A 25,011-nucleotide genomic window follows, 5' to 3' on the forward strand; every position below is an offset into this window, starting at 1 on the left:
CATATAACACTTAAGCAAAACATGGTCAGGTCAAAGTGTCTAAATAATTTTTTGTTCCAATTTTTTTCTAAATTTTACTGGTAGTCCACTGTATGAAGAAATTTAGGGTATAATATGCCATCGTTTACTTTATTTTGCTATCCTCACTTACATAAATGAACTATAGTGTCCTGCACTTGTAAAAATATATCAAAAATGTCTGAATAATTTTTTTTTGACTGTATATATATATATATATACACGATATATCTATATATCGTATTATACTCTGTATATTGGTAATGTATATTTCGATTTGATTTTTCTTTAGTCTCTGCAGAAATGGTCGTATGGAGTGTGTGCCAGAAGAGAGAGGTAAACTTTTACTTTTTCTTTGCTCCATTTCACCAGTCTTCCCTTTCACCTCTGCCTTCCCCAGGAAAAGAGTGTTTTCATCACAGCAGTACATTCCTCAGAGGTAACGCATTGAGCAGACTGAATGCTGGACAGATCTGAACCTCAGATACACATGCACAAAGAAAGAGGGAGACTTGGGAAGAGAGCAAATTCTGCTTTTTGCTTGTCGATTTGACTTTTTCTAGAATTTTCCAATGATAAATTCAAATTGCTCATTTGCCAGATATGGCTGTGATTTGAAATGCTTCAATAATATTCAGGGGGCTGCATTTTTAATGTGTCCAGTTTTTGTTTTTCAACTCATTGAATTTCAACAATTTAGAATAAACTGGTTGTCTGTTAACCCAAATTTCTTTTGATAATTATTAATGGTGCAGTCATCACTATTACTATTTCTCATTCTTTCAACACAGTTGAGGAGAAAGTTGAGTCAGAATAGTGATAAAACAGAACCCACACTGAAACTAGGAGTCATATCTAGGAACCAACTAGAAATGCCCTAGCTACCAAAACAAACAATGTGTTAAATGAACAAGCACCACTTAAAGGGTTAGTTCACTGAAAAATTAAAATTCTGTCATGTATTACTTACCCTCGTGCCGTTCCACACCCGTAAGACCTTCGTTAATCTTCGGAACAAAAAATTAAGATATTTTAGTTGAAATCCGATGGCTCCGTGAGGCCTCCATAGATCCATAGATCTCTCAAGATCCATAAAGGTACTAAAAACATATTTAAATCAGTTCATGTGAGTACAGTGGTTCAATATTAATATTATAAAGCGACGAGAATATTTTTGGAGCACCAAAACAAACAAAATAATGACTTATTTAGTGATGGCTGATTTCAAAACACTGCTTCATGAAGCATCGGAGCACAATGAATCAGTGTATCGAATCATGATTCGGATCGCGTGTCAAACTGCCAACGGCTGAAATCACGTGACTTTGGCGCTCCGAACAGCAGATTCGATACACTGATTCACTTGAGCTCTGCTGCTTCTTGAAGCATTGTTTTGAAATCGGCCATGACTAAATAAGTCATTATTTTGTTTCTTTTTTGGTGCTCCAAAAATATTCTCGTCGCTTTATAATATTAATATTGAACCACTGTACTCACATGAACCATTTTAAATATGTTTTTAGTACCTTTATGGATCTTGAGAGAGGAAATGTCATTGCTCCCTATGAAGGCCTCATGGAGCCATCGGATTTCAACTAAAATATCTTAATTTGTGTTCTGAAGATTAACTAAGGTCTTATGGGTGTGGAACGGCATGAGGGTGAGTAATAAATGACAGAATTTTCATTTTTGGGTGAACTAACCCTTTAAGTTCACTATTATACATTTTCTTTTAACCAATCTCTCTCCATCCATTTTTTTCAGAACCTGAGAGAGGAGATTGTCCCAATGGTAAAGTCTACTACAGCTGCAGGGGTCAGATTGGGCGCGGACCTTCAGGTGTGGGCCTGGCCTGTGAACTCACCTGTCGAAACCTGATGCTGAACCTGACCTGCCCTCCCATGACTCCATGTGTACCAGGATGTGGATGTCCTGCTGGGTAATCACTTTCTTTCTTTGCATTTGGAACAAATGTTTTGAAAAGTATGCGTGTCTATTGACACCAGAGCGTGTAATGTTACACCATCTTCTTTAATTGGTGCAGGCTAGTGGTTCATAATGGAGACTGCTATTACCCAGAGAACTGCCCCTGTGCATGGCTTGGTCTAGAGTATCTCCCTGGAGAGACTGTGGACACTCCGTGCTACCGCTGGTCAGTGTGTTTTTTTAGTATGAGCTTAGCTTTCATAATTCTGTTTCCTGGGTGATTCTTCAGTTAATGGAGCTTTTCTGTTCCTTGGATGCTTTTCATACCTAGGATGATTTTAAAGAAAGGATTTTTATTTTTTTTTTAAATCGTGTCTCTTATAACCTAATAGCCTTTTTCTAATTAAGAGTGTTGAAAAGTTACATTTGAGGGAATTATTTGTTTTGGGTTTGTCCTCTACCAAGAAGATTTCACTTTATTTATAAATAGTATAAAAAACAGGAAAATTTTACATTGCAATATTCCTAAAAACCTAATAAACATTTTAAATTCAGTGGGATTTTATGTGTGCAATATGCATTTTTCCTACGAAAGAATCCCAGTCCTTAATACTGCTTATTGTCATTTACCATTGATAATAATAAAAACTTTTTAAGCAGCAAATTAGAGCAAATCACTAGTTTCCATGAAAAGTCAAGTAGTGACATAGGCTGAACCTCGAGGGTAATAGCCACATTAGCTCAGCATTCTGGTCATCTGGAATTCACAGAACCACAGTTACATGTAACTAGCCTTCTTTTTCCTTCCTCTTGACCATCAGAGGCGGTACTTAAGCACTAGTGGATGAGTCCTAAAGAACTGCTAATCTGACTGCATGAGGGGTAGCAATGATTAACTTGTAGAAGCAGACAAAAGTACAGGGAGATGCCTGTAGCCGCTGCACAGATATTCACTTTAGAGACTCCTCTAAAAGCAGCCCTAGATGTAGACACAGCCCTAGTGGAATGACAAGAGATACCTCCTGGCAGAGGGTTTTTGGATTTCTTGTATGCCATAGTGATCACCTCTACAATACAATTTGACAATCTCTGCTTAATACAGCAGCCCCTTTCTGGTCACCACCAAAGCAAACAAAAAGCTGATCTGTAGCAGCCACATAGCACCTCAAGGCTCACACAGGACTGATCCTCTGACTGACTGATTGAGAAGTAGACTGAAAAGCAGCCAAATTAATCGACTGATTTATAAACTGAGGAATCAGAACATTAGGTAGAAAAGATGGATTTGGTTAAAGGACAATGCCAGAATAATCAGCGGAACCAAGGCATGCATTACTCATGAACAGACAAAGCATGTAACTCGCTAACACATTTAGCGGAAGCAATGGCCAGCAAAAAATAGTTTTCAAAGATATCCATGTAAGGTTATATGTCTACAAAGGCTCAAATAGCAGATTTTGGGATACGTTATGCTCCTCAGTGCAGTCCGGTGGCATGTTGTCAAAATGTGTATATATTCTGATATTTGTCTGTCCTGTTTTCCTAAAAAAAATCCTAAAAAAACACCCCACCACACAGAAACGGGGTACGTCTGCGACTGCCAGTGCACAGCTCTCCACTTCATGGAATGAGCATATAAGGGAAACTTTTTCTAAGACAGTTACTGTTCTTTCATCGAGATGTCAAAAACGTAACACTGAGATGTTAAAACATCTTCAGATGCTTCAGCCTGAAGTGTCTGTCTCACCTGTTTCTATAACACAGGGGGGTGAAGAGGGTTCAAGTAAGAGAATGGAGGAAGAGCCTTTTAGTTTCTCTTCTCCTTCATGTCATGCTGAATTTTATGTGCTATCTACAAGCATGTCCCCTTTTTTTCCCAGGATCATTTGAATGCTGCGGATGTTGCTGCGCAACCTTCTCCCTATAAGGCTCATACTGGTATTTGAATGGCTCGGGTTCTAGTAGAGATTTGATACTGTCAGGACAAATTGACTGATAGGGCAGTTATTTTGGCTGGATATGATACTTTGGATGTGCTCCAGATGGTGGTTGCCTGCTTAGGGCTGGACAACCCAACTTCGCAACCAGCCCAGTCCAATGTTCTTTTATAGACAGTTTTCAGCTGGATCTAACTTTGCTATTCCACCATGCAAGGATTTTGTGTCTGAATTTTTGAATGCCTTTATGGGATCTAGTGCACCAATGCATAGACTGCTCATACAAAAGCGTCTATGGCATATGTGGATACTATTGGGGTGGGCCATGCTCGAGAAATAGAACAACCTGTCACTGCCTTGGTGGTGTCACCTGATGAGGCCCTATGAAGCAATGTGCATTGCCCTAGTGCTCTCAATGCGGTTGCACAGACTTGTTACACAAAAAGTATTCTTGTCGCTTCATGACATTAACATTCATAATTTTTTTTTTGCCCTAAGCATGCTAGCAAGTTACATTCTTTGTCTGTTAGTGAGTAATGCATGTGCTGGCTGCTGGATGATTCTGGCACTGTGCTTCAACCAAATTCATCTTTTCTACCTAATGTTCTGTTTCCTCAGTTTATAAATAAGTTGATCAATTTGGATGCTTTTCAGTCTACATCTCAATCAGACCTGTCAGGGGATCACCTTTTGTGTCCTGTGTGAGCTTTGAGGTGCTATGTGGCTGCTACCATTAACCTTAGGCAAACAGCTTTTTGTTTATGGTGGTGCCCAGAAAGGGGCTGCTGTATCAAGCAGAGATTTTCAAATTGGATTGTGGAGGTGATTACTATAGCATACAAGAAAGTCTAAAAGCCTTTTCCAGGAGGTGTCTCTTGTCATTCCACTAAGACTGTCTATATCTTGGACTGCTTAAGGCCCCGGTATACTTCAAATGAAATCGAAGAACAAACTGATGTGACATCATTTCGAACAAAATCAGGCAAAAACAAAGTTCGTTTTGTGTTCGTTTTGTGTGAAAGTGGCCAATTTCAAAACACTGCTTTGAACCTTTTGTTTCGATTCAGTGATTCGGAGTGCCACAGTCATGTGATTTCAGCAGTTTGACACGTGATCCGAATCACTGATATGTGTATTGTGAATTATTTTAATTTCTGGGTGAACTAACCCTTTAAGCACTGCCTCTGACGGTCAGAAGAAGGAAACAAAATGCTAGTTACGTAGGTAACTGTGGTTCTGTGAGTTCCAGATGATGCCAAAGTTATTTGTCACTCAAAATGCTCTAGAAAGGCATACAGAGACTGAATGCTGAGCTAATGTGGCTATTACCCTCAAGGCTCAACCTTCGTCACTACGTGACATTTTTGGTATATTATCTCGACCTCTCTAGCTGGCACTGCGATAATGCCACTAGTGCCTAAGCACTGCCTCTGACAGTCATCTGGAATTCACAGAACACTTTAGAATACTGTTCCATCATTGATAAATAACTACACAGGAACAAATGAGTAATGCGATATTAACATTCTAGTAACTACTATTAACTAACAAGAAACTCTGATTAACAAATTAGTAAGTAATATCGCTCAGTTGAATGAGGTAGTTGACTATTTGCTGATCAGTAACTACTAACTCACAGAGGACTACTAAGAACTACTATATACAGCTTTATAATTAATGTGAATAATGCATAATGTCCAATAATTCGGTAACACTTTAGTTTAGGGTCCAGTTCTCACTATTAACTAGTTGCTTATTAGCATGCATATTACTAGGATATTGGCTGTTTATTAGTACATATTAATGCCTTATTCTGCATGACCATATTCCACATCTATTAATCCTACCCAATTCAAAAACTTAACAACTACCTTACTAACTATTATTAAGCAGTAATTAGGAGTTTATTGAGGCAAAGGCATGGTTAATAGTTAGTTAATAGGACCGTAATCTAAAGTGTAACCATTAATTCTAAAGTGAAGATCATGGTAACCCACTAGTAATGACTCAAGTATTACCAAATCCTTTAGAAGGAATAACTAATTGGAACAGTTTTCTAAAGAATGAAAAGCATGATAACTCCCTAGTAATGACTGAAGTGATCATGTTTTTCACTTTAGAATACTGTTCCAAATAATTAGTAATTCCTTATGAATTATTTGTACTTGAGTCTAGTGGGTTACCATGATCTTCACTTTAGAATTAATTATACATTATTCACATTAATTATGAATCTCTATAGAGTAATTCTATAGTAAGTCTGCTGGGAGGTATAAAAAATAGTAGTTATTGATTAGCTAATAGTGAACTACCTCATTCAGGTTCTGGTTAGGTTTGTAAACGCTATTACTTACTAATTAGTTAATCAGAGTTTCTTGTTAGTTGATAGCAGTTACTAGAATATTAATATAATATTAATATTAATATTAGCATTACTCATTTGTTCCAGTGTAGTTATTCATTATTGACAGATCAAGTGTTACCACAGGAATAAATTACTCACATATTCAAAATATATTCTATATATTCAAATGGATCTAACATTTTGTCCCAAAAATTATATATGTCCTCACAAGTCAATGCCAAAAATTTACGCAATCACACATTATAACAAAATACACTTGAAGACTGATGAAGGCTATGGTCAGAGCTTTACTCCAGAACATGTGATAAATGTTTCAAAACAGATGAAATTGTTAGAAAAAGATTATTTTTCTTCTGTAATAGTTCAAGTAGTCAAAAAGGCCCCTAATTGCAGAATTACCTGTTTATGTGTGTTTAAGTAATGTTTCTTTTGATCTCTCTCTCCAGTGTGTGTCATCGCGGGTTCTTTAACTGCACATATTCACCGTGTCCAGCAGTGTGTACCATTTACAGTGACCGTCATTACCACACATTTGATGGCTTGGAGTATGATTACGTCAGTGACTGCCAGGTCTACCTGGTCAAGGTACTTCCTGACTGTGTGTGTTTGTGACTTTGGGCACACTAGCATAAAAGTGCCAAAAAGTAAAAGGGTATTTAGTCATAGACATTTAAGATAGCTGACATTTGTCCTTTTTGAGATTCATAGGCAATCGCAAATAACCATGGCCAATTCTTTTATTAACTATTAATAAAGTAAATATAATAATAAGTAAATATTGTGTGAAAGAAGCACTAATTTATTTTCAGAAATGTTATGTACGTACTGTACAAAAGTTAAGTAAAAGTTAGTAAGCTTTGCTTATAATGTTTAAAAGAACTGTTTTATATTTGAATATATTTAAAAATTTTTATTTATTCCTGTGATGGCAAAGCTGAACTTTCAGCAGCTATTACTCCAGTCTTCAGTGTCATACTTTTGAATGGTATGTATTGTGTGTTTACCATTATTGGGCTACAATTACAATTACTGTATATTGACCCTCCTCCACTGTAGACATAACCATCAGCCATTTAAAAAGCCCACAATGGTCAACGATTAATGATATTACCATGGATTCTCATCTTGAAACGTGTTAATAGTGTTTTTTGTGAGGGTAAGCTTAAGTGTAAGAGCAAGTGTACAACTGCTGTAATCGGTGACGATTGCTTGCCTTGTGTGCTGGTCTTAGGACCAAGTGGAGTGGTGCTTACCACCTTGTCTTTAACAAAGAGTGTGTTTCACCAGTTGAAAGTGTTGCACCTTTAAACCGAAGAATTTTTAACGAATGGCCAAAGAGTGTGCGTGCATGTGCGCTCTCACACTTTGCGGACTTCAGTAAGGACGTATAAAGTAGCAGGAAAAGAGATCTGCTTCTACCGCCTCTAATCTTGGGAAAATCAGAGGGGATTTTTAATTAGAACAGGACTGCGGTAATGGAGCCAGAGTTAATGTCAGTCCCAGCACAGAAACTCAGCAAAGAGCCGCACATAACAAAGAGCAATCTGTTCCCTATCAGCCTACGCAATGCAACCTGCTACTGCCCTTAATGACTGAGAAAGTGTGTACAGGAATGCATGTGTGTGTGTGTGGTTTGTGTGTGTGGTTTTTGTGTGTGTGTGGATGCTTAAGGTGCAGGTGAATAGACTTTGGTGTCTCCTAAAGGCCACTGATTCTCTGAGGAGTCTACTGATCTACCCGAGGGACAGACTTCACAACAAAAAGAAATGGCTTTAGTCACACACATACACACACGCACACACACACACACACACACACACACACACACACACACTTATGCTCTAATTTACTTTTATTTAATAAAAAATACAGTAAAAACAGTAATACTGTGAAGTATGATTACAATCTTACAATTATGATTGCAAATCTTAATTTTCAGCAGCCATTAGAAATATTTCTTATTATTATCAATGTTGAAAACAGTTATTGTTCTTCATATTTTTGTGGAAAATGTAATATATTTTATTCAGGATTCTTTAATATATAGAATTTTTTGTAACATTATAAATGTCTTTACTGTCACATTTGATCAATTTAATGTGCCTTTGCTGAATAAAGGTATTATTTAAAAAAAAAACATCTTACTGACCTCAATCTCTTAGAATTCCTGTCAAATTTTCCCAACATGTCTAAAAAGGCATACCCAAAGTAAATTAAATGCTTTTCTTGACCACTTTTTTCATCCAATGTTAGATTATGGCTGGGGTGCATTGATGGGTGGGGGAAACTATTGATAGTGGACAACTTCAACATATAATTTTCTTTGAAAAAAAATTTGTCAGTTCTGTTTGGTAACACTTGTTTCACACACTTTAAGGAAGTGTTGTTTTTCAGATGTAGAGATGATAAAGCGTCATATATTGAATGCATACTATACTTGTTAATCCTGTGTCTAAATAGAGTGTTGGTGATACTGAGGTGTCCATCATGGCTCAAAATAAAGATTGCTACGAAAGTGGGATTGTTTGCATGAAATACCTGCTCATCTATGTTGGCCTCACCAAAATCTACTTCAGTGATAACTCTGGTAAACCTGTGAGTACAAGACACAACCATCTTTAGCTGTTTAAAGGCACATTTGTCCTTTCTTAAACTATGAGACTGTAATTTTTTCTGTGTTAGCATATCTTGTAGTCTGTATTTACTGTAATCTGCATTTGTTTGAAGTGGTTTTGTGCTTGTTCTCCAGAGCTCATCTACTGTTGTGGGAAGAGGATATGAGTTTCAGCTCTGGGGTGCTGGCTACTATACTGTGGTCCACTTCCCTGCTCAAGATCTGACTGTTTTATGGGACCGCAAGACAACTGTCCATATTCGTGCTGGACCCCAATGGAAGGTCAGAGGTCGTTCTCTTTGAATGAGCAGTATAATGTTACACTTTATAAACTATATTTTTACTATAATGTATTTGGCTGTGTTTTTAGGGTCAGATGAGTGGTTTGTGTGGAAACTTTGACATGGTAACAGTAAATGACATGACCACAGCCGGACATATGGAGGTCAGCAACGCACAGGCCTTTGGAGACAGCTGGGCTGTTGGACAGGTAAAACACCTAGCTTTAGGATACTACTGTGATAGACTGGAGTACACTAAGGCCCTGTTTATACCTGGTATTAAGATGCGTTTTGGTCGATTGGATCACAAGTAGACGAGGCCGAGACATACCTGTTTACACCTGGTGTTTTAATCCATTTCTTTTGTCCACTTTCAACCATTTCTGTCCTGATTTCTTCCAAGGGCAGGGTCTATGGGCAGGTAAATGTGTTTTTTTAAGATCTTTTGATCTAATGGACAAAATAAGCTCATGCAATTTACATATGAACACGACCGGAGACAACAGAAAAACAAACGGAGAGCATCAGCTTTCGTTCCTGCCCTGACAGCCGCAAGACCACGGCGAATGCGATGAGTTCATGTTAGAAATCAGGAATGGTGAGAGAACATTGTGCTTGGTACATTATTCATCTTCAAACCAAACTTGGGTCTTCAGCCGACAAAGTTTAAATCCCGTCTGGCTAGCGCGCTTTGCGTAATGTTCACACATTAGGTCAGTTGGCGGACAGTAGGCGGTCTTTTGTGGCTGTTTGAACACATTCGACCACACAGTCAAATGCGTTATTGACTACCTCTGGAAGTGGTCAAAAGTAGAAAAACTCAAAACGTTTTAGACTCCATTTACATCTGTATTTAGTGTCATACACTTGTGATCTGATTGACCAAAACCCATCTTAATACCAGCTGTAAACAGGACCTAAATGTACACTACCATTTAAAAGTCTGGGGTCAGTAAGACATTTTTTTTTAAAAGACATTAATGCTTTTTATTTTGCAAGGATGTAACAAATGTAATGTAACATAACATAATGTTACAAAAGATTTATATTTCAAATTCATGCTGTTCTTTTGAACGTTTTATAGCTTTGGAATAAATGACATTTTAAAATATATTAAAAAGAAAATTTTCGATTGTAATATTTCACAATATTACTACTTTTACTGCATTTTTGATCAAGTAAATGCAGCCTTGATGCATTGCATTCAAAACATTTTAAAAAAATTGTACAAACTTTTGAATGATTTTTTACTACTGTAAAATCATTATAGCAGTACTGTACACTTTGCTCTGAACACAAACAGTAAATCTTTTTATTATGTGTGTTGTGTGCAGTGTGAGAGTGATTTTGTAGTTCGCAGACTGTGTGAAGGAGATCTCAGCCGACAGCCATATGCTAAGCGAGAGTGCGGCCTCCTCTACAGTGACGTATTCGCTCCATGTCACAATGTGGTGAGCCGCTCTCCTCTGGGGTTTAACAACACATTTGGCCTACAGATAAAAAGGCCAAGTCTTACCCACAGGCTGGCAGACTGCATCAGATATACACACACAAACACAAACACACACGCACACACACACTGTCTACGATGAACCAACTGATAGAGGCTTTGAGATGGTTTGCATTTCAGAATCATGCCACTAGGTGGCTGTATAGGTTTGAAAAGCTAGAACATTCCACCATCAACACATTCAGGTTCAAGTAAATTGTCCAGAGTGTGTGTTGCATTACCATTTGTGTGTTTTTGGCTAGCTATTTGAGATTTTAGATATCCATGTATTGTGCGTAACTAATCCTTGTGGACCCCCAGGTGGATGTGACCTGGTTCTATAAGAACTGCCTAACGGACACCTGCAACTGCAACCGTGGGGGGGACTGTGAATGTCTGTGCACCAGCATTGCAGCATATGCACACAAATGCTGTCAAAACGGTGTCACGGTGAACTGGAGATCCCCCACCGTGTGTCGTGAGTATAAGCACACACGATGAACCAAATGACCTTTTGACCTGATCGCGCTGTCTGTCATTGTAGATTAATACACATAGACAAACTAATATTTCTAATGCAAAAGAAACCCAGCATGCCCATTTGCTGTCAGGATCTGTTTATGTAATGAGTCCAATTCTAGTTTCTGTCTCGGTTGCAGATTTGTCACACTGAAGAGGTTAAAAACATTGCAAATGCTGTTTTATGTTGCTTTTGTTTTGCTAGTAATGCTGAACTAATGCATGCAAAATCATGATACAGTGTGATTGCCGATAATACAAGTATTTTTCTTTTAACAGCATATGACTGTGAATATTACAACCAAGGTGGGAATTATTTATTTTCTATATTTGCCTAGAATAATTCTGGAAGCAACTTTTAGCACCAGAAAATCTTTCCCTAACCTTTTTATTTATTAATGTGTATTTAGTGTTAGGAGAGGGTCCGTTCACTCTGTCCAGCACAGAGCAAAATGACTCTGTCTGTGTGTTTGGGGCAAACGTGAGCAGTGGTGAAGTGTTTCCCCTCCTGAGGACTAACGCTCAACCCAGCACCATTTTCCACTTCATGATCACAACTGGACTATTCAAAGACCGAGCTTCCAGTGAGAACATACTTTTCTCTTCAACAACAAAACAAAAAAGCTGAACAAATCATAGGCAAAATAGACTGAAAATATAATGCACTTTGGCAGCTCGTTTTTAGTAAATGTTGCTCCACACGAGCTCCATCTCTGCATGCACTGTAAGTTTGGGTCATGCTTTTGAAAATGCAACATGTGGCAGCCATCTTTAATATCGTTTAAGATTATTAATATTTTTAATAAATCTGTTGTCAGCAAAAAAGAAGCTTTAATTTCTCCCAGTGGTTTCCACTAAAGTAAAAGTTCTATACTTTAACTTCTGAAAGCAAAGATATGAAGAGAGTGGTAAATGTTATTATTGAAATTTTACTGTTGTTTTGTAAAAAAAAAAAAAAAATATATATATATATATATATATATATATATATATATATATATATATATATATATATATATATATATATATTTATTAATAATAAATAAAGTATATATTAATAATAAATAAAATATATATTGTAAATGAGTATATACTACTACTAATAATAATAATTATTTTTAAAAACTTAGTAATATTGCATTAATAATAATTAAAAAATACCACATATCATTATTATTATTATTGTTTGTGTTGTTTCTTTATTATTATTATTATTATTATTGTAAAGCTGTATTGTATTATTGTAGCTGATCACATGCCCACATCTTATTAGATGATGGAACAAAATTGGCCAGCCTCTGAAAAAAATACTTATTAGCTCTCTTATTTCAGTCTTATTTTATATCTAAGGAGTAGCATCTACTGATATTGTACTTGGTATTTTGCTGTATTTAGGACTTCCTCTTGTCTCACTGGAGTCTGCAGAGAGGCCCAACTACTTCCTGTGTGTTACTGGGAACCGTGGGTTACGATTGGAACACTGGCAGAATGGGGAAGAGTTTGGACGGCAGGCGACCTTCATCCACCACCAGGGCTTGTGGTTACCTGGGCGATCATCCTTTGAGTTGCACAGCCAAAAGGGCGTCTTCCTCACCCTCTCACACATGCACGCACGTGCTCAGAACTATGACAACACGTACAACTTCAAAATTAGCAGCAGTTTTATTATTGAGGGTAAGACCGATCTGTATATATAATCTGCAAATACAATTTATCTTATCATCAGGCCCAGTTTTTTTTTCACATTATCTGCACTGAATTTCAGGGAAATTTCTTTCTGTGGAATGAAATTAAATATGGTGAAATGTTTTAAACTGAGCTGAGGGTGCTACACCCTTATTGAAAGCTGTAAACATTAAATGAGTATATAATAAATTGAGATTGGATGCTGCAATTCTGCAGAAATCTGCTGAGCTTTTGCCAAGTTCTGCAGGTGCGGATTTGTGTGGGCCTGCTTATCATATAAGCTCATATTACACAGAAACTATACCTGAATAACTCTAATAACCCTCCAAGTATCATGCGGTGCTCTCTAAAAATGTACCCACCTATTTCGAGAGGCTTTCTGTAATATTGATGTTATTTTTTTGTGTCTTTTGTATGGTGGTTGTGTTCCTGGATATTAGAGAGCAGTTTTGTGATCCCTTACCGCTTGATGTGCGAGTGGAAATATCATGCATGTGCCAGTCCATGTGTGAAAACATGCAGTGACCCCGATGCCACACGCTGCCAGTTTCTACCTCCGTAAGATCTTGCATGTGCTTATACTATAATAACATACATGACAATTTTACAAAAGGTGTTTAATAATTGTCATGTTTCACTCCAAAATCAAAAGAAAGATATTAAAGAAAATCAAGCCTTTAGGACAGTTGTTCTCAACCAGGTTCCGGAGCCCACTAAGGGCCTCAAGATGACTAAAAAGTATTTAAGTTAATAATTTATTATTAATATATTGTAATCTAATTTAAAATGCTGAAACATATAAATGATGATGTGAACTGAAATGCATTCCTTATAATACAATATGATAAAATGAAAATAGTAAAATCCTACAAATATTAGTTTTTCCCCCTCAGTAACTTGTTTTTATTTGAGGAACATACAGTTCTTGAAATTTCTGAAGTCACAAAAAATCTTGGTTAAGTAATTTAAATAATATCAATACTACCTGTCTCTGTTTATAAAAAAAAAATATGAAAACAAGCTGTTTCATCATAATTACAGCAGAAATACTAAAAATTATTTATATGTGTGAGCCTTCAAATCAATAAGGTTGAGAACCTCTGCTTTAGGAGAATTAATGGGATAGTTCATCCAAATATTAAAATTCTGTCATCATTTACTCACCCCCAAGTTGTATGAGTTTCTTTCTTCTACTGAACACAAAAGAAGATGTTTTCAAAAATATTCACCCTCACAATTTCTTCAGGAAAAGTAAAAATCCAGATCTGTTATGTTGTCTTTCACTCTCTGATCTGGTTTAGGGTTGAAGGTTGTTTTCCACGTTGTCCCAAGTCTATGCTGCTGGATGAAGTGACCAGGCGGTGTGTGTACAAAGAAGATTGTACGTGTGAAACATTAATTTCACAACTTTCATCATCTTTCTCACTTTTATAAACATTTATGCACACATTTAGATTTATCTTAGCACCCATATTGTTTCTAATGTACTTGTTGTCACAGGTGTGATACTATCTCCAACTCCGACTCCTTACATGTTTGTGACCCGATCAAACCGAACCACGGCGGCTCCCACCTCTGCTCCTACAACCACAACTACAACCACAACAACTCCCTCCACCACAACGGCAACACCAAGCACAGCTCCGAGCACAACTGCCAGTACTACAATCGTAACTACACCTTTAGAAGCAGATGATTTAATTGGCAGCCCAACTACACCCACATTACCACCAACCACACTCTCTTCAACATTGGCCACAACCACGCCCACTGAAACTCCTACAACACCCTCTCCACCAACCACAGAACCCCCTATAGTCAGCACTGCTCCGCCCACCACAACAGCCACGCCCACTCCAGAGCCCACAACATTTTTTACCACTTTAGCATTATCTACCTCGACCACAGAGGTGCTGACCACACCCGAGGCCACCACCGAACTAGAGACAACCTCTCCGACCACCACCACCATCCCGCCTGTTACAACCACTACTTTAATTACTACTGAGACCACAACTTCAAAACCTACAACAATCATCACCACGGAGACAACATCTGTCATGACGACCGAGGAGCCTTCGACAACTACAGCAACAGTTTCAACAACTTCTGAGGTGATGCCTTCACCCTCTCCTTCACCTGAGACAGCCGGAATAACAACAGTTCTTCCTCCGTTCATTGTACCCACAGGACCCTGCACGGTAAGAGTTTGTGTGTTAGTGTTGGTGATTGCTATTCTAAACATATTAAAATATCTTTGTTTCAATATTCATTGATATTCATAGTATCACATTGTTGCGTTCAACCGTAAACATACATCTTGCATATATCTTGCTTTTATGTTATTGAAGAAAAAAAAACGTTACGTTCGTGGTCTTCAGGGTCTCTGGAGACCCCGGGCAACAAAATGTAATTTTGTAACAATATTATATATTTTTTTTATTAACCAATGTAATTTTACTTAGTTTATTAATGTTTTTTCTCAACATTTGTGCAGTTTTTGGAGGATTCATGATATCTTTTAAATTTATATAAATAAATTAAAAAATATTTTTTGAAATCGGTTTTTATGCATGAACAGCTTTTTATGTAAAATTCACTTTATAAAAGGCCCAGATTTCTAACTTTCATTCATGGGGATAACATGGATAATTTGACATGGTTTAGTGTAAGATTTTTGCCCATCTTTTGAAAAATGCAGTTTTAAAAGTAAAAATATCACTTTTACCAGTAGATGGCTGCAGAGCTCCACTATTTGCTATGTGCTATTTGAATGACTGAAAGATGTCTTTTCACAATTTTTTTTCAGTTGGATTCATATCTAAATGTTATGAAATCACAATTATAACAATAAAAATTACTTCGTCAAAGTTTAGCATTTTTTGTGCAGGGCAAAATTAGTTTTATAATAAAAATAATAAAATATTTTTTTTTTTATTTTGTGTACGTGCTTGTGTGTGTGAGCATGTCCATTTTGTATTGGGGATGTTTTTTGCATTTTTGGAAGTGTGCCACTTCATTTTTGTCTATGTGTGTTGTGCGTGGTTTCTGATTTTGAGAATGGATTTTGTCCAGTTTCTAAGTGGGGTCTTTGTGGGTTACATTATTGATGATATTATTGAAAAACCAATTTTTTTCAGTACAAAAAATGCTAAACTTTGACAAAAAGTAATTTTTATTGTTATAATTTTGATTTCATAACATTTAGATATGAATCCAACTGAAAAAAACATGAAATGACATCTTTCAGTCATTCAAATAGCACATAGCAAATAGTGGAGCTCTGCAGCCATCTACTGGGTTAAATGATTTTTTTTTTTTTTACTTTTATAACTGCATTTTCCAAAAGATGGGCAAAAATCTTTGTAAAAAAACACTAAACCATGTCAAATTATCCATGTTATCCACATGAATGAAAGTTAGAAATTTTACATAAAAAACTGCTTTTGCATAAAAACCTATTTAAAAAAATATTTTTAAATTTATTTATACAAATTTAAAAGATATAACAAATCCTCCAAAAACTGCACAAATGTTGAGTAAAAATAATGCAGTTAATTAATAAACAGAGTAAAATTACATTGGTTTTTAAAAAATATATTATATTGTTACAAAATTGCATTTTGTTGCCAGGGTCTCCAGAGACCCCGAAGACCACGAGTGTAGTCCCTTAAACGAAGACCGCACAAGGGTTATATGGAGAAATATTACACTTTTATCCACTAAATGAGCTCATTTCAAATTTGATGCCTGCTACAGGTCTCAAAAAAGTTGGCACGGGGGCAAGAAATGGCTGAAAAAGCAAGACATTTTGAAAAGATTCAGCTGGGAGAACATCTAGCAACTAATTAAGTTAATTGATATCAGGTCAGTAAAATGATTAGCTATAAAAGGGATGTCTTAGAGAGGCAGTGTCTCTCAGAAGTAAAGATGGGCATAGGCACTCCAATCTTTGAAAGAGTGCATAAACAGATTGTCGAAAACAATGTTCCTCAATGTCAAATTGCAAAGGCTTTGCAAATCTCATCATCTACAGTGCATATCATCATCAAAAGATTCAGAGAAACTGGAGAAATCTGTGTGTAAGGGAACTCAGACTACACTGGATCACTCATCGGCATGATTGTGTCAATGACATTACTAAATGGGCCCAGGAATACTTCCACAAACCACTGTCGGTAAACACAATCCACCGTGCCATCTGCAGATGCCAACTAAATCTCTATCATGCAAAAAAGAAAGGCATATGTGAACATGGTCCTGAAGCACCGTCCTGTCCTGTGGGCCAAGGCTCATTTAAAATGGACTGTTTCAAAATGGAAAAGTTTTCTATGGTCAGAAGAGTCAAAATTTTACATTCTTGCTGGAAATCACGGACGCCGTGTCCTCCGGGCTAAAGAGGAGGGAGACCTTCCAGCGTGTCATCAACATTCAGTTCAAAAGCCAGCATCTCTGATGGTATGAGGGTGCATAAGTGCATATGGTATGGGCAGCTTGCATGTTTTGGAAGGCACTATGAATGCTGAAAGGTATATAAAGGTTTCCAGACGACGTCTATTTCAGGGAAGGCCTTGTGTATTTCAGCAGGACAATGCAAAACAACATACTGGAGCTATTACAACAGCATGGCTTCGGGTGCTGAATTGGCCTGCCGGCAGTCCAGATCTTTCACCTATAGAGAACGTTTGGTGCATCATTAAACAAAAAATACATCAAAGACGACCATGAAGTCTTCAGCAGCTGGAAACCTATATCAGGCAAGAATGGGACCAAATTCAAACACCAAAACTCCAGAAACTCATAACCTCAATGCTCAGACGTCTTCAAACTGTTTTGAAAAGAAGACGAGATGCTACACCATGGTAAACATGCCCCCGACCCAACTATTTTGAGACCTGTGGCAGGCATCAAATTTGAAATGAGCTCATTTTGTGCATAAAATTGTAACATTTTCATACCTGAATAAACACTGGAATTCAGGTTGTAAATTTGGTTATAAGTGAATTAGTTGAATCTGTTGTTGACTTACTCCCTGAATTGAAAGTAATTACTTTGTTATGTCAAACTCAAGATAAACTGAATGACTGTGAATAAAAGATGTTATTCATGTGCACCTAAGACTCATGAGACTTAAATATGTATAGTTATAGTGGTTCTTCGTACAACAACTTGTAGTTAAAGATTCAGAATCAAAGAATCATTCAAATCTCATTCCTAGTGTGTCTGTGTTTGCCAAGAAAAACAGTTTTGCCTATTAGTTACTGTTGAATCATCGTCCGTGATATATCAGTGATGGTTTCAACAGTATTAAGTGAGAGCTGATGTCTTCCATTTCCCTCCCTGACTTGTATATCTCTCTGACACATTTACACATATGGCCATAAATATACACATCCTCAAGATTAATTGTTGATCCACATAGGGTGAACACTTCTACCAGCCTTAACTCCTTGTTATTGAGTCATTCCTGTCCACTTGCCAGGATGTTGATGCCTGAAGGGAAGCATCATGTGTTAAAGGATTAGTTCACTTTCACATTAAAATTTTCTGATCATTTACTCACCCTCATGTCATCCAAGATGGTCATGTCTTTCTTTCGTCAGTCGATAAGAAATTAAGGTTTTTGATGAAAACATTCCAGGATTTTTCTCCATATGGTGGACTTCAATGGAGCCCAAACAGTTGAACTAATCCTTTAAGATGTGGTACAGTAAATAATTTTTGACTCTGTTGTAATATAACACAATAACAGATCACAGGCATAAAAAAGTTGCTTGAAGATAGTTGATCCCTTTGAAAACCTGATGTTCTTTGGGGAAGTTTTTTTTGTGGTAGAAGGGTTTATATGTTCTGTATTTCATGAACATTTCTGTTCTGTGTCCATACAGCCTCCATATTCATTGCGTGTGGACGAGTGCAGTGAGTACATCTGCTTAAATGGACAGCTGATGCTGCATAATTCCTCCCAACACTGCAGATATAACATCAGCCAGCCACAGTGCAACCTGCTGGGCACACCAATCCAGACCAACACAGATCCCTGCTGCCCACTGTGGCAGTGCCCATGTAAGACATACACACTTTCAGATTTGCTCTAGATGGGAGGTATTAATGTCAGTTTTACACTACCATTCAAAAGTTTGGGGTCAGTAAGATTTTTCTCTCATGCTTTCCTTCTTTCTTTTTTTTAAAAGAAATTAATATTTTTATTCAACAAGTATGCATTAAACTGATCAAGAGTGACCGAAAGACATTTAATGTTATAAAAAAATTCAAATATTTCAAATAAATGCAGTTCTTTTTAACTTTCTATTCATCAAAGAATCCTGAAAAACAAAATGTATCATAGTTTCCACAAAAATATGAAGCAGCACAACAGTTTTCAACATTGATAATGATAAGGACTGTTTCTTGAGCAGCAAATCAGCATATTGGAATGATTTCTGAAGGATTGTGTGACACTGAATACTGGAGTATGAAAATTCAGCTTTGCATTTATCTATTCACATGGAAAACAGTTATTTTAAATTATAATATTTCACAATATTAATGATTTTACTGTATTTTTGATCAAATAAATGCAGCTTTGGTGAGCGACCCCAAACTTTTGAATGGTAGTGTATATACTAATTATTATATAATAATATATAACAGTATATTGTAATTAATAATTAATTTTTTTATTTAGTTTTAATTTTATATTTGAAGTTTTGATTTAGTTTTAGTAATTTTCTTTTGTGCTTTTTTCATTTTATTAATTTTTAAAAAAATATATTTCTATATATCTTTAATTTATTTTTATTATTTTTTAAAATGTAGTAATTTTAGTACTTCAACTTCAAATAATTTATTTCAAGGCAACATTTCTAATTTTCATTTAAGTTTTTATCTAATATTTATACTTTATTTTATTTCAGCTTTATTTCAATTACTGAAAGGGATATTTAATAGTTTTAGTTATTAATATAATCAGTGGTTATGTTAAATAAAGTGTTCAACAGAAACACCTTATGTTTTGACTTTTACAGTATGTCTCTCTCTCTCTCTCTCTCTCTCTCTCTCTCTATGTGTGTGTGTGTATGTACTGTCAGGTCGCTGCTCTATAATCTCTGACCTGCGTGTGATCACATTTGATGGGAATAATGTGGCTCTGTATGATATCGGTTCTTATATTCTGGTCCACCTGCCCAGAGAGAAGATAGTTGGCCACATTGAGAAATGCCCAACCAGTGAGGTAAACCCATGCTAACACTCTACCATGCTGTGTCTTCTAAATATGCTTCTTTATGTTTCTGTTAAATGCTTTACTTTTCCTTCCAGAGTGTGAACTACATCAGAAGACCTGTAAGTGTATTATTAGCTATTTTATGTTAAAATGTTATTCATTATAATCATCTTAATCAGGGTCACAAGCTTATTTTCTTTCTGTTAGACTCCCTCTGGTGGAACCTCTGGTCTGTGTTTTAAGAAGCTGAACATTACAACTCACTCATACAGAATTATGATCAACCGTTTGGACAGAAAGGTAACAAAGTTTAGCACCTGCAAGTTTAGTTATGAATCATGTTGTTGTAAACACCTTTGTTAAGGGAATGTTCTTAAGGTTTTTTATGTAAGGAAATTAATAGCATACACTACAGTTCAACAGCTTGGGTTGGTAAGATTTTTTATATGCTTAAAAAAAAAACTCTTATGCTCACCAAGACTGCATTTATTTGATCAAAAGTACAGTAAAAACTGTAATATTGTGAAATATTATTACAAATAAATAAAAAAAAAACTTTTCTATTTGAATATATTTTAAAATCCTGTGATGGAAATGCTGAATTTTCAGCGTCACATGATCCTTCAGAAATCATTCTAATATACTGATTTGCTGCTCAAGAAACATAAATAATTCATGCATCTCGTACCTCCCCTTAATCGTGGCACATAGACGCATGAATATATGTTGTTCTGACGCAGGTGTCGGTGAATCAGATTACGGCTCGGCTTCCTCTCACCAGACAGAACTTCCATATTGATGACACCGGGACAATGTACATCATTGATACGCCTGGTGGGATCAACATAAAGTGGTACCACAGCACTGGCATTATGGTTCTACAGTACACGGCTCCTGATAATACCTCCACTAGGGGGCTCTGTGGTCAGTATGTTACACTTTGTTAAACTATGAAATCAAACAGGACCACACTTTCTTTCAGTATCTGTGAGCTTATTGTGCACAAATCATCAGTGCATGTTTGTGTAAAAGAAAGAAATGCTTTTATAATACTTCATCAAAATTTAAACTGTTCTGTTGATGTAACCAGGTAATCCTACTTTTCACAATACAACCAAATCCAGATAATATATGAATATTATTTAGTTTAATTCTGAAATATGTCACATTTTGGAAGCTAAATGTGTTTTTATTTTCCTATGTTGCCTTTAATAATTCAACTCTATTTGGTCATGTTAGTGTGTTGGATGTATTTTGTTACCAACATATTTTGTTTCCTTTGTCAGGATGTTGCGATGGTAATCCAGCTGATGACCTGCGCCTGCCCAATGGCACTGTGGTCCGGGATGTTGAGGACATCCCCATGTTTCTGCACGGATGGATGGTGGATACGTCAGAGGATACAGATTACTTCCGCAGAGTGGGAGACAACTGCACCACCGGCAACTGCTCCAAATGTTTCACCATGCTCAACCAGAGACCTTTCTCTAGATGTCACCACAAGGTACTACACACAAGCTTGAGCATGGGTGTCCCATTTACTTTTAATATAAGTGCATTTAAATAATTATAGGTTAATGTTATTAAATTACTACAGATTAATGTTAACTCTAAAATCTTATTTAGCTTGTTCAGGAAACATAATTTGGGCCATAAAGGACTATTTGTTAGCGCATTTTTAATTGTTAACTAAAACTTCTGTTATTGATCAATTGTTTTGTAATAGAAATAAAGCTAAAATAATATAAAAATATTAAATGAAAAATTACAACTTGCTGTTACTTACTATTTTTAGCTATTTTGACATGTTTTGCTAATATTCTGGGGACATTTAGAGAAATTTCATCCTCACTGGATTGTGTACCCATATGTAAGTTCCCACTCACACCGTACACTGACTTGGCCATTTTATATTGAATTTCCAAATGCCATTTTGCAGGTTTCTCCAGAAAATTTCTGTGATAAGATATGGGCCGGTGACCTACATTATAAAGAGCATGAGTGTGACTTCCTGGCTGCTTATGTGGCCATTTGCTACACACATCAGATCTGCTTCAGCTGGAGGAAAAGCAACTTCTGCCGTGAGTGTGTTTACAGATACTCTACCAGTCAAATATTTGAACACTTGTGTGACTAAATGTACATTTTCAGTCTTAAAACTTTTGACTGGTAGTATATTTATTAACTTTTTTTTGTGTTTTTACATTTTACAGCACTCAAATGTCCTCCTGGTAAGGAATATAAACCATGTGTGAATACATGTAAGACCCGAACATGTCAGAACCGAGATTACTATGAGGAGAGCACCTGTACTTCTATCAGAGAGGAGTGCGTTTGTAAAAGCGGTACCATCCTGCACCGAGCAGACTCTGCTTTCTGTGTCACCGAGGACCAATGCAGTGAGAATGCCACACTGTGCATTTGCATGTAAAATAAAGTGCTCTTTCTTGTGATAATATTAATGTGACAATGTTATTTCTATGTGATCAGTTTGTACGGATAACGATGGTGCTCCACGTGCCCCGGGTGAGGTGTGGAACGGCTCTCTGCGTGGCTGCTGTCTGTTCAAGTGTCTGGAGAACGGTAGTGTGGTTCCTGTGGAACCCGAGTGCAGTTATGAACCTGCCCCGCTGTGTGAGAGGGAGGGAGAGTATGCAGTTGACGTGCTGGAGGAGGGAGTCTGCTGTCCTAAGAAGATTTGTGGTATAAATATATAAACACACATGGATGTAATGGATGTATGCTTCTCAAATCTAACAGAAATAAGTATATCATCCTGGCACCTTTGGTGTTCTATTTTCAATATACTATGAGCTGGATGGCAATCATCTCTAATGCTAATGTCTCATACTATATATACTACTGTTCAAAAGACTTTTGTTTTTTTTAAATAAATTCATACTTTTGCTCAGCAAGGATGAATTAAAGGGATAGTTCACCCAAAAATGAAAATTATGCCATGATTTACTCACCCTCAAGCCATCCTAGGTGTATATGACTATCTACTTTCAGACAGACACAATCGGAGTTATATTTAAAAATATCCTGGCTCTTCCAAGCTTTATAATGGTAGTGAATGACGTTCACGATTTTGAAGCCCAAAAAAGTGCATCCATCCATCCATCCATCATAAATGTAATCCATACAGCTCTAGGGGGTTAATAAAGGCCTTCTGAAGCGAAGCGATGGGTTTTTGTAGGAAAAATATCCATATTTAATACTTTATAAAAAATAATAACTAACATCCGCAAACGGTAGTACGCACTGAGTTATGGCGGAAGCGTAACCCCTGACCTGACTCATGTCACAATGATGAACGTGGAAGCACAGAGGATAGAGCAAAACAAAACACCGGCCACGAATTAGAAGTCTAAAACGAGAATTTTTAAAGGGAAATGTCGGAGGATTTTGATACAAGAGAAGAAGTGCTTGAGTTTGTTGCCCAGCCCAATTAGTTTGAACCGCGAGAGGTGTCTGAGCTTACTCCTCCATCCTACGTCTCGTTACTCTTTTGGTGTAAATCATTGCATCCGGCCGTCTGCCGGAAGCTAGTTATCATGTGACACTGAAGATTAGAGTAATGATGCTGAAAATTCAGCTTTAAATTACATTTAATTACAATAAATTACAATAAATTACATTTTAAAATGTATTCATATAGTAAAGAGTTACTTTAAATTGTAATAATATTTCATAAATTGACTGTATTTTTGGTCAAATAAAAGCAGCCTTGGTGAGCATAAGAGATTTTTTTTTTTTTCAAAAACATTTAAAAATCCTACAGACCCCAAACTTTTGAATGGTAGTATAAGTTGAATAGTATTTGAACTGGGAGTTATTGTTTGCCACACAACCTAAGGTGAATGGATCTTATGAAATCAAAATTTGTGCTTTTGAGTCCATGTCTGTTTGTTTTAGGTCCATTTATATCCTTGTGTACTTAAAGTTAAAAAAATATATCTTCATAAGATACTTGCAAAATGTTTAGATTTTATCTTTCTATATGTAAATTATTTATCCTATTTCTCTATCCTTTTAAATGTTTATTCATTTTATTTACCTATTTTTCTTCTTGCCATGAAAATGGCCTTTTATGCTGACACAGCACAAACAAACAAATAAATAACTAAACAAATAAATGCACATTTAATATGTACAGCATTTTTCTTCCAAGAAAATGAACCAGAAATATGCATGAAAAAAGCTTGTGTCTGTGTTGTCTGTGTGTGTAGAATGTAACCTCACCATCTGTCAGAGTGAAGTTCCTAGCTGTGAGAATGGAGACAAGCTGGTGATTGGCTACAGCGCTCTGTCCTGCTGTCCCGAATACAGATGTGGTAAGAGCTCATGTAATCCTTTCTAGGACTGGTTGTTTATGTGGTCAGTTGATAAGGGTCAGTCTTCTGATTGATCTCTCTTAGAATGTGATCCGCTGGCATGCCTGAGTGTTCCTTCCCCGATTTGCAGAGAAGATCAGTTCCTGGTGGAAGTCAGAGGAGCACACGCCTGCTGCTACAGCTACATGTGTGGTAAAAACACATAATAAATACAGTACTACAGCTGAATTTTATATATATAGTTCTAAATGTTTCTCAAGGTTCTCAAGGTTGAGAAGATTATTAAGACTCTGAAGCCATATACACCGATCAGGCATAACATTATGACCACTGACAGGTGAAGTGAATAACACTGATTATCTCTTCATCACGGCACCTGTTAGTGGGTGGGATATATTAGGCAGCAAGTGAACATTTTTTCCTCAAAGTTGATGTGTTAGAAGCAGGAAAAATGGGCAAGCGTAAGGATTTGAGTGAGTTTGACAAGGGCCAAATTGTGATGGCCAGACGACTGGGTCAGAGCTTCTCCAAAACTGCAGCTGTTGTCGGGTGTTCCTGGTCTGCAGTGGTCAGTATCTATCAAAAGTGGTCCAAGGAAGGAACAGTGGTGAACC

The 25,011-nt window shown here is 36.6% G+C and overlaps 1 protein-coding gene across 1 annotated transcript in view; it reads left to right on the top strand.

The window, feature by feature from the left end:
• The window catches only part of otogl (otogelin-like), a 54,734-nt gene that overhangs the window by 17,381 nt on the left and 12,342 nt on the right, over positions 1-25,011 (top strand). Inside the window, exons 21-46 of the mRNA XM_067389378.1 lie at positions 311-354; positions 1,783-1,957; positions 2,063-2,170; positions 6,693-6,831; positions 8,707-8,841; positions 8,996-9,142; positions 9,231-9,350; positions 10,476-10,592; positions 10,952-11,108; positions 11,429-11,455; positions 11,560-11,733; positions 12,545-12,823; positions 13,276-13,393; positions 14,137-14,216; positions 14,336-15,036; positions 18,724-18,901; positions 19,927-20,069; positions 20,156-20,179; positions 20,268-20,360; positions 20,801-20,984; positions 21,347-21,564; positions 22,000-22,141; positions 22,274-22,459; positions 22,551-22,763; positions 24,293-24,397; positions 24,482-24,589. Coding sequence (XP_067245479.1) covers positions 311-354; positions 1,783-1,957; positions 2,063-2,170; positions 6,693-6,831; positions 8,707-8,841; positions 8,996-9,142; positions 9,231-9,350; positions 10,476-10,592; positions 10,952-11,108; positions 11,429-11,455; positions 11,560-11,733; positions 12,545-12,823; positions 13,276-13,393; positions 14,137-14,216; positions 14,336-15,036; positions 18,724-18,901; positions 19,927-20,069; positions 20,156-20,179; positions 20,268-20,360; positions 20,801-20,984; positions 21,347-21,564; positions 22,000-22,141; positions 22,274-22,459; positions 22,551-22,763; positions 24,293-24,397; positions 24,482-24,589 — 4,115 coding nt within the window. The remainder of the gene's footprint in view (positions 1-310; positions 355-1,782; positions 1,958-2,062; positions 2,171-6,692; positions 6,832-8,706; positions 8,842-8,995; positions 9,143-9,230; positions 9,351-10,475; positions 10,593-10,951; positions 11,109-11,428; positions 11,456-11,559; positions 11,734-12,544; positions 12,824-13,275; positions 13,394-14,136; positions 14,217-14,335; positions 15,037-18,723; positions 18,902-19,926; positions 20,070-20,155; positions 20,180-20,267; positions 20,361-20,800; positions 20,985-21,346; positions 21,565-21,999; positions 22,142-22,273; positions 22,460-22,550; positions 22,764-24,292; positions 24,398-24,481; positions 24,590-25,011) is intronic.

This window comes from Chanodichthys erythropterus, chromosome 7, assembly GCF_024489055.1.
Source record: "Chanodichthys erythropterus isolate Z2021 chromosome 7, ASM2448905v1, whole genome shotgun sequence".
In the NCBI taxonomy this organism is placed as follows: domain Eukaryota; kingdom Metazoa; phylum Chordata; class Actinopteri; order Cypriniformes; family Xenocyprididae; genus Chanodichthys; species Chanodichthys erythropterus.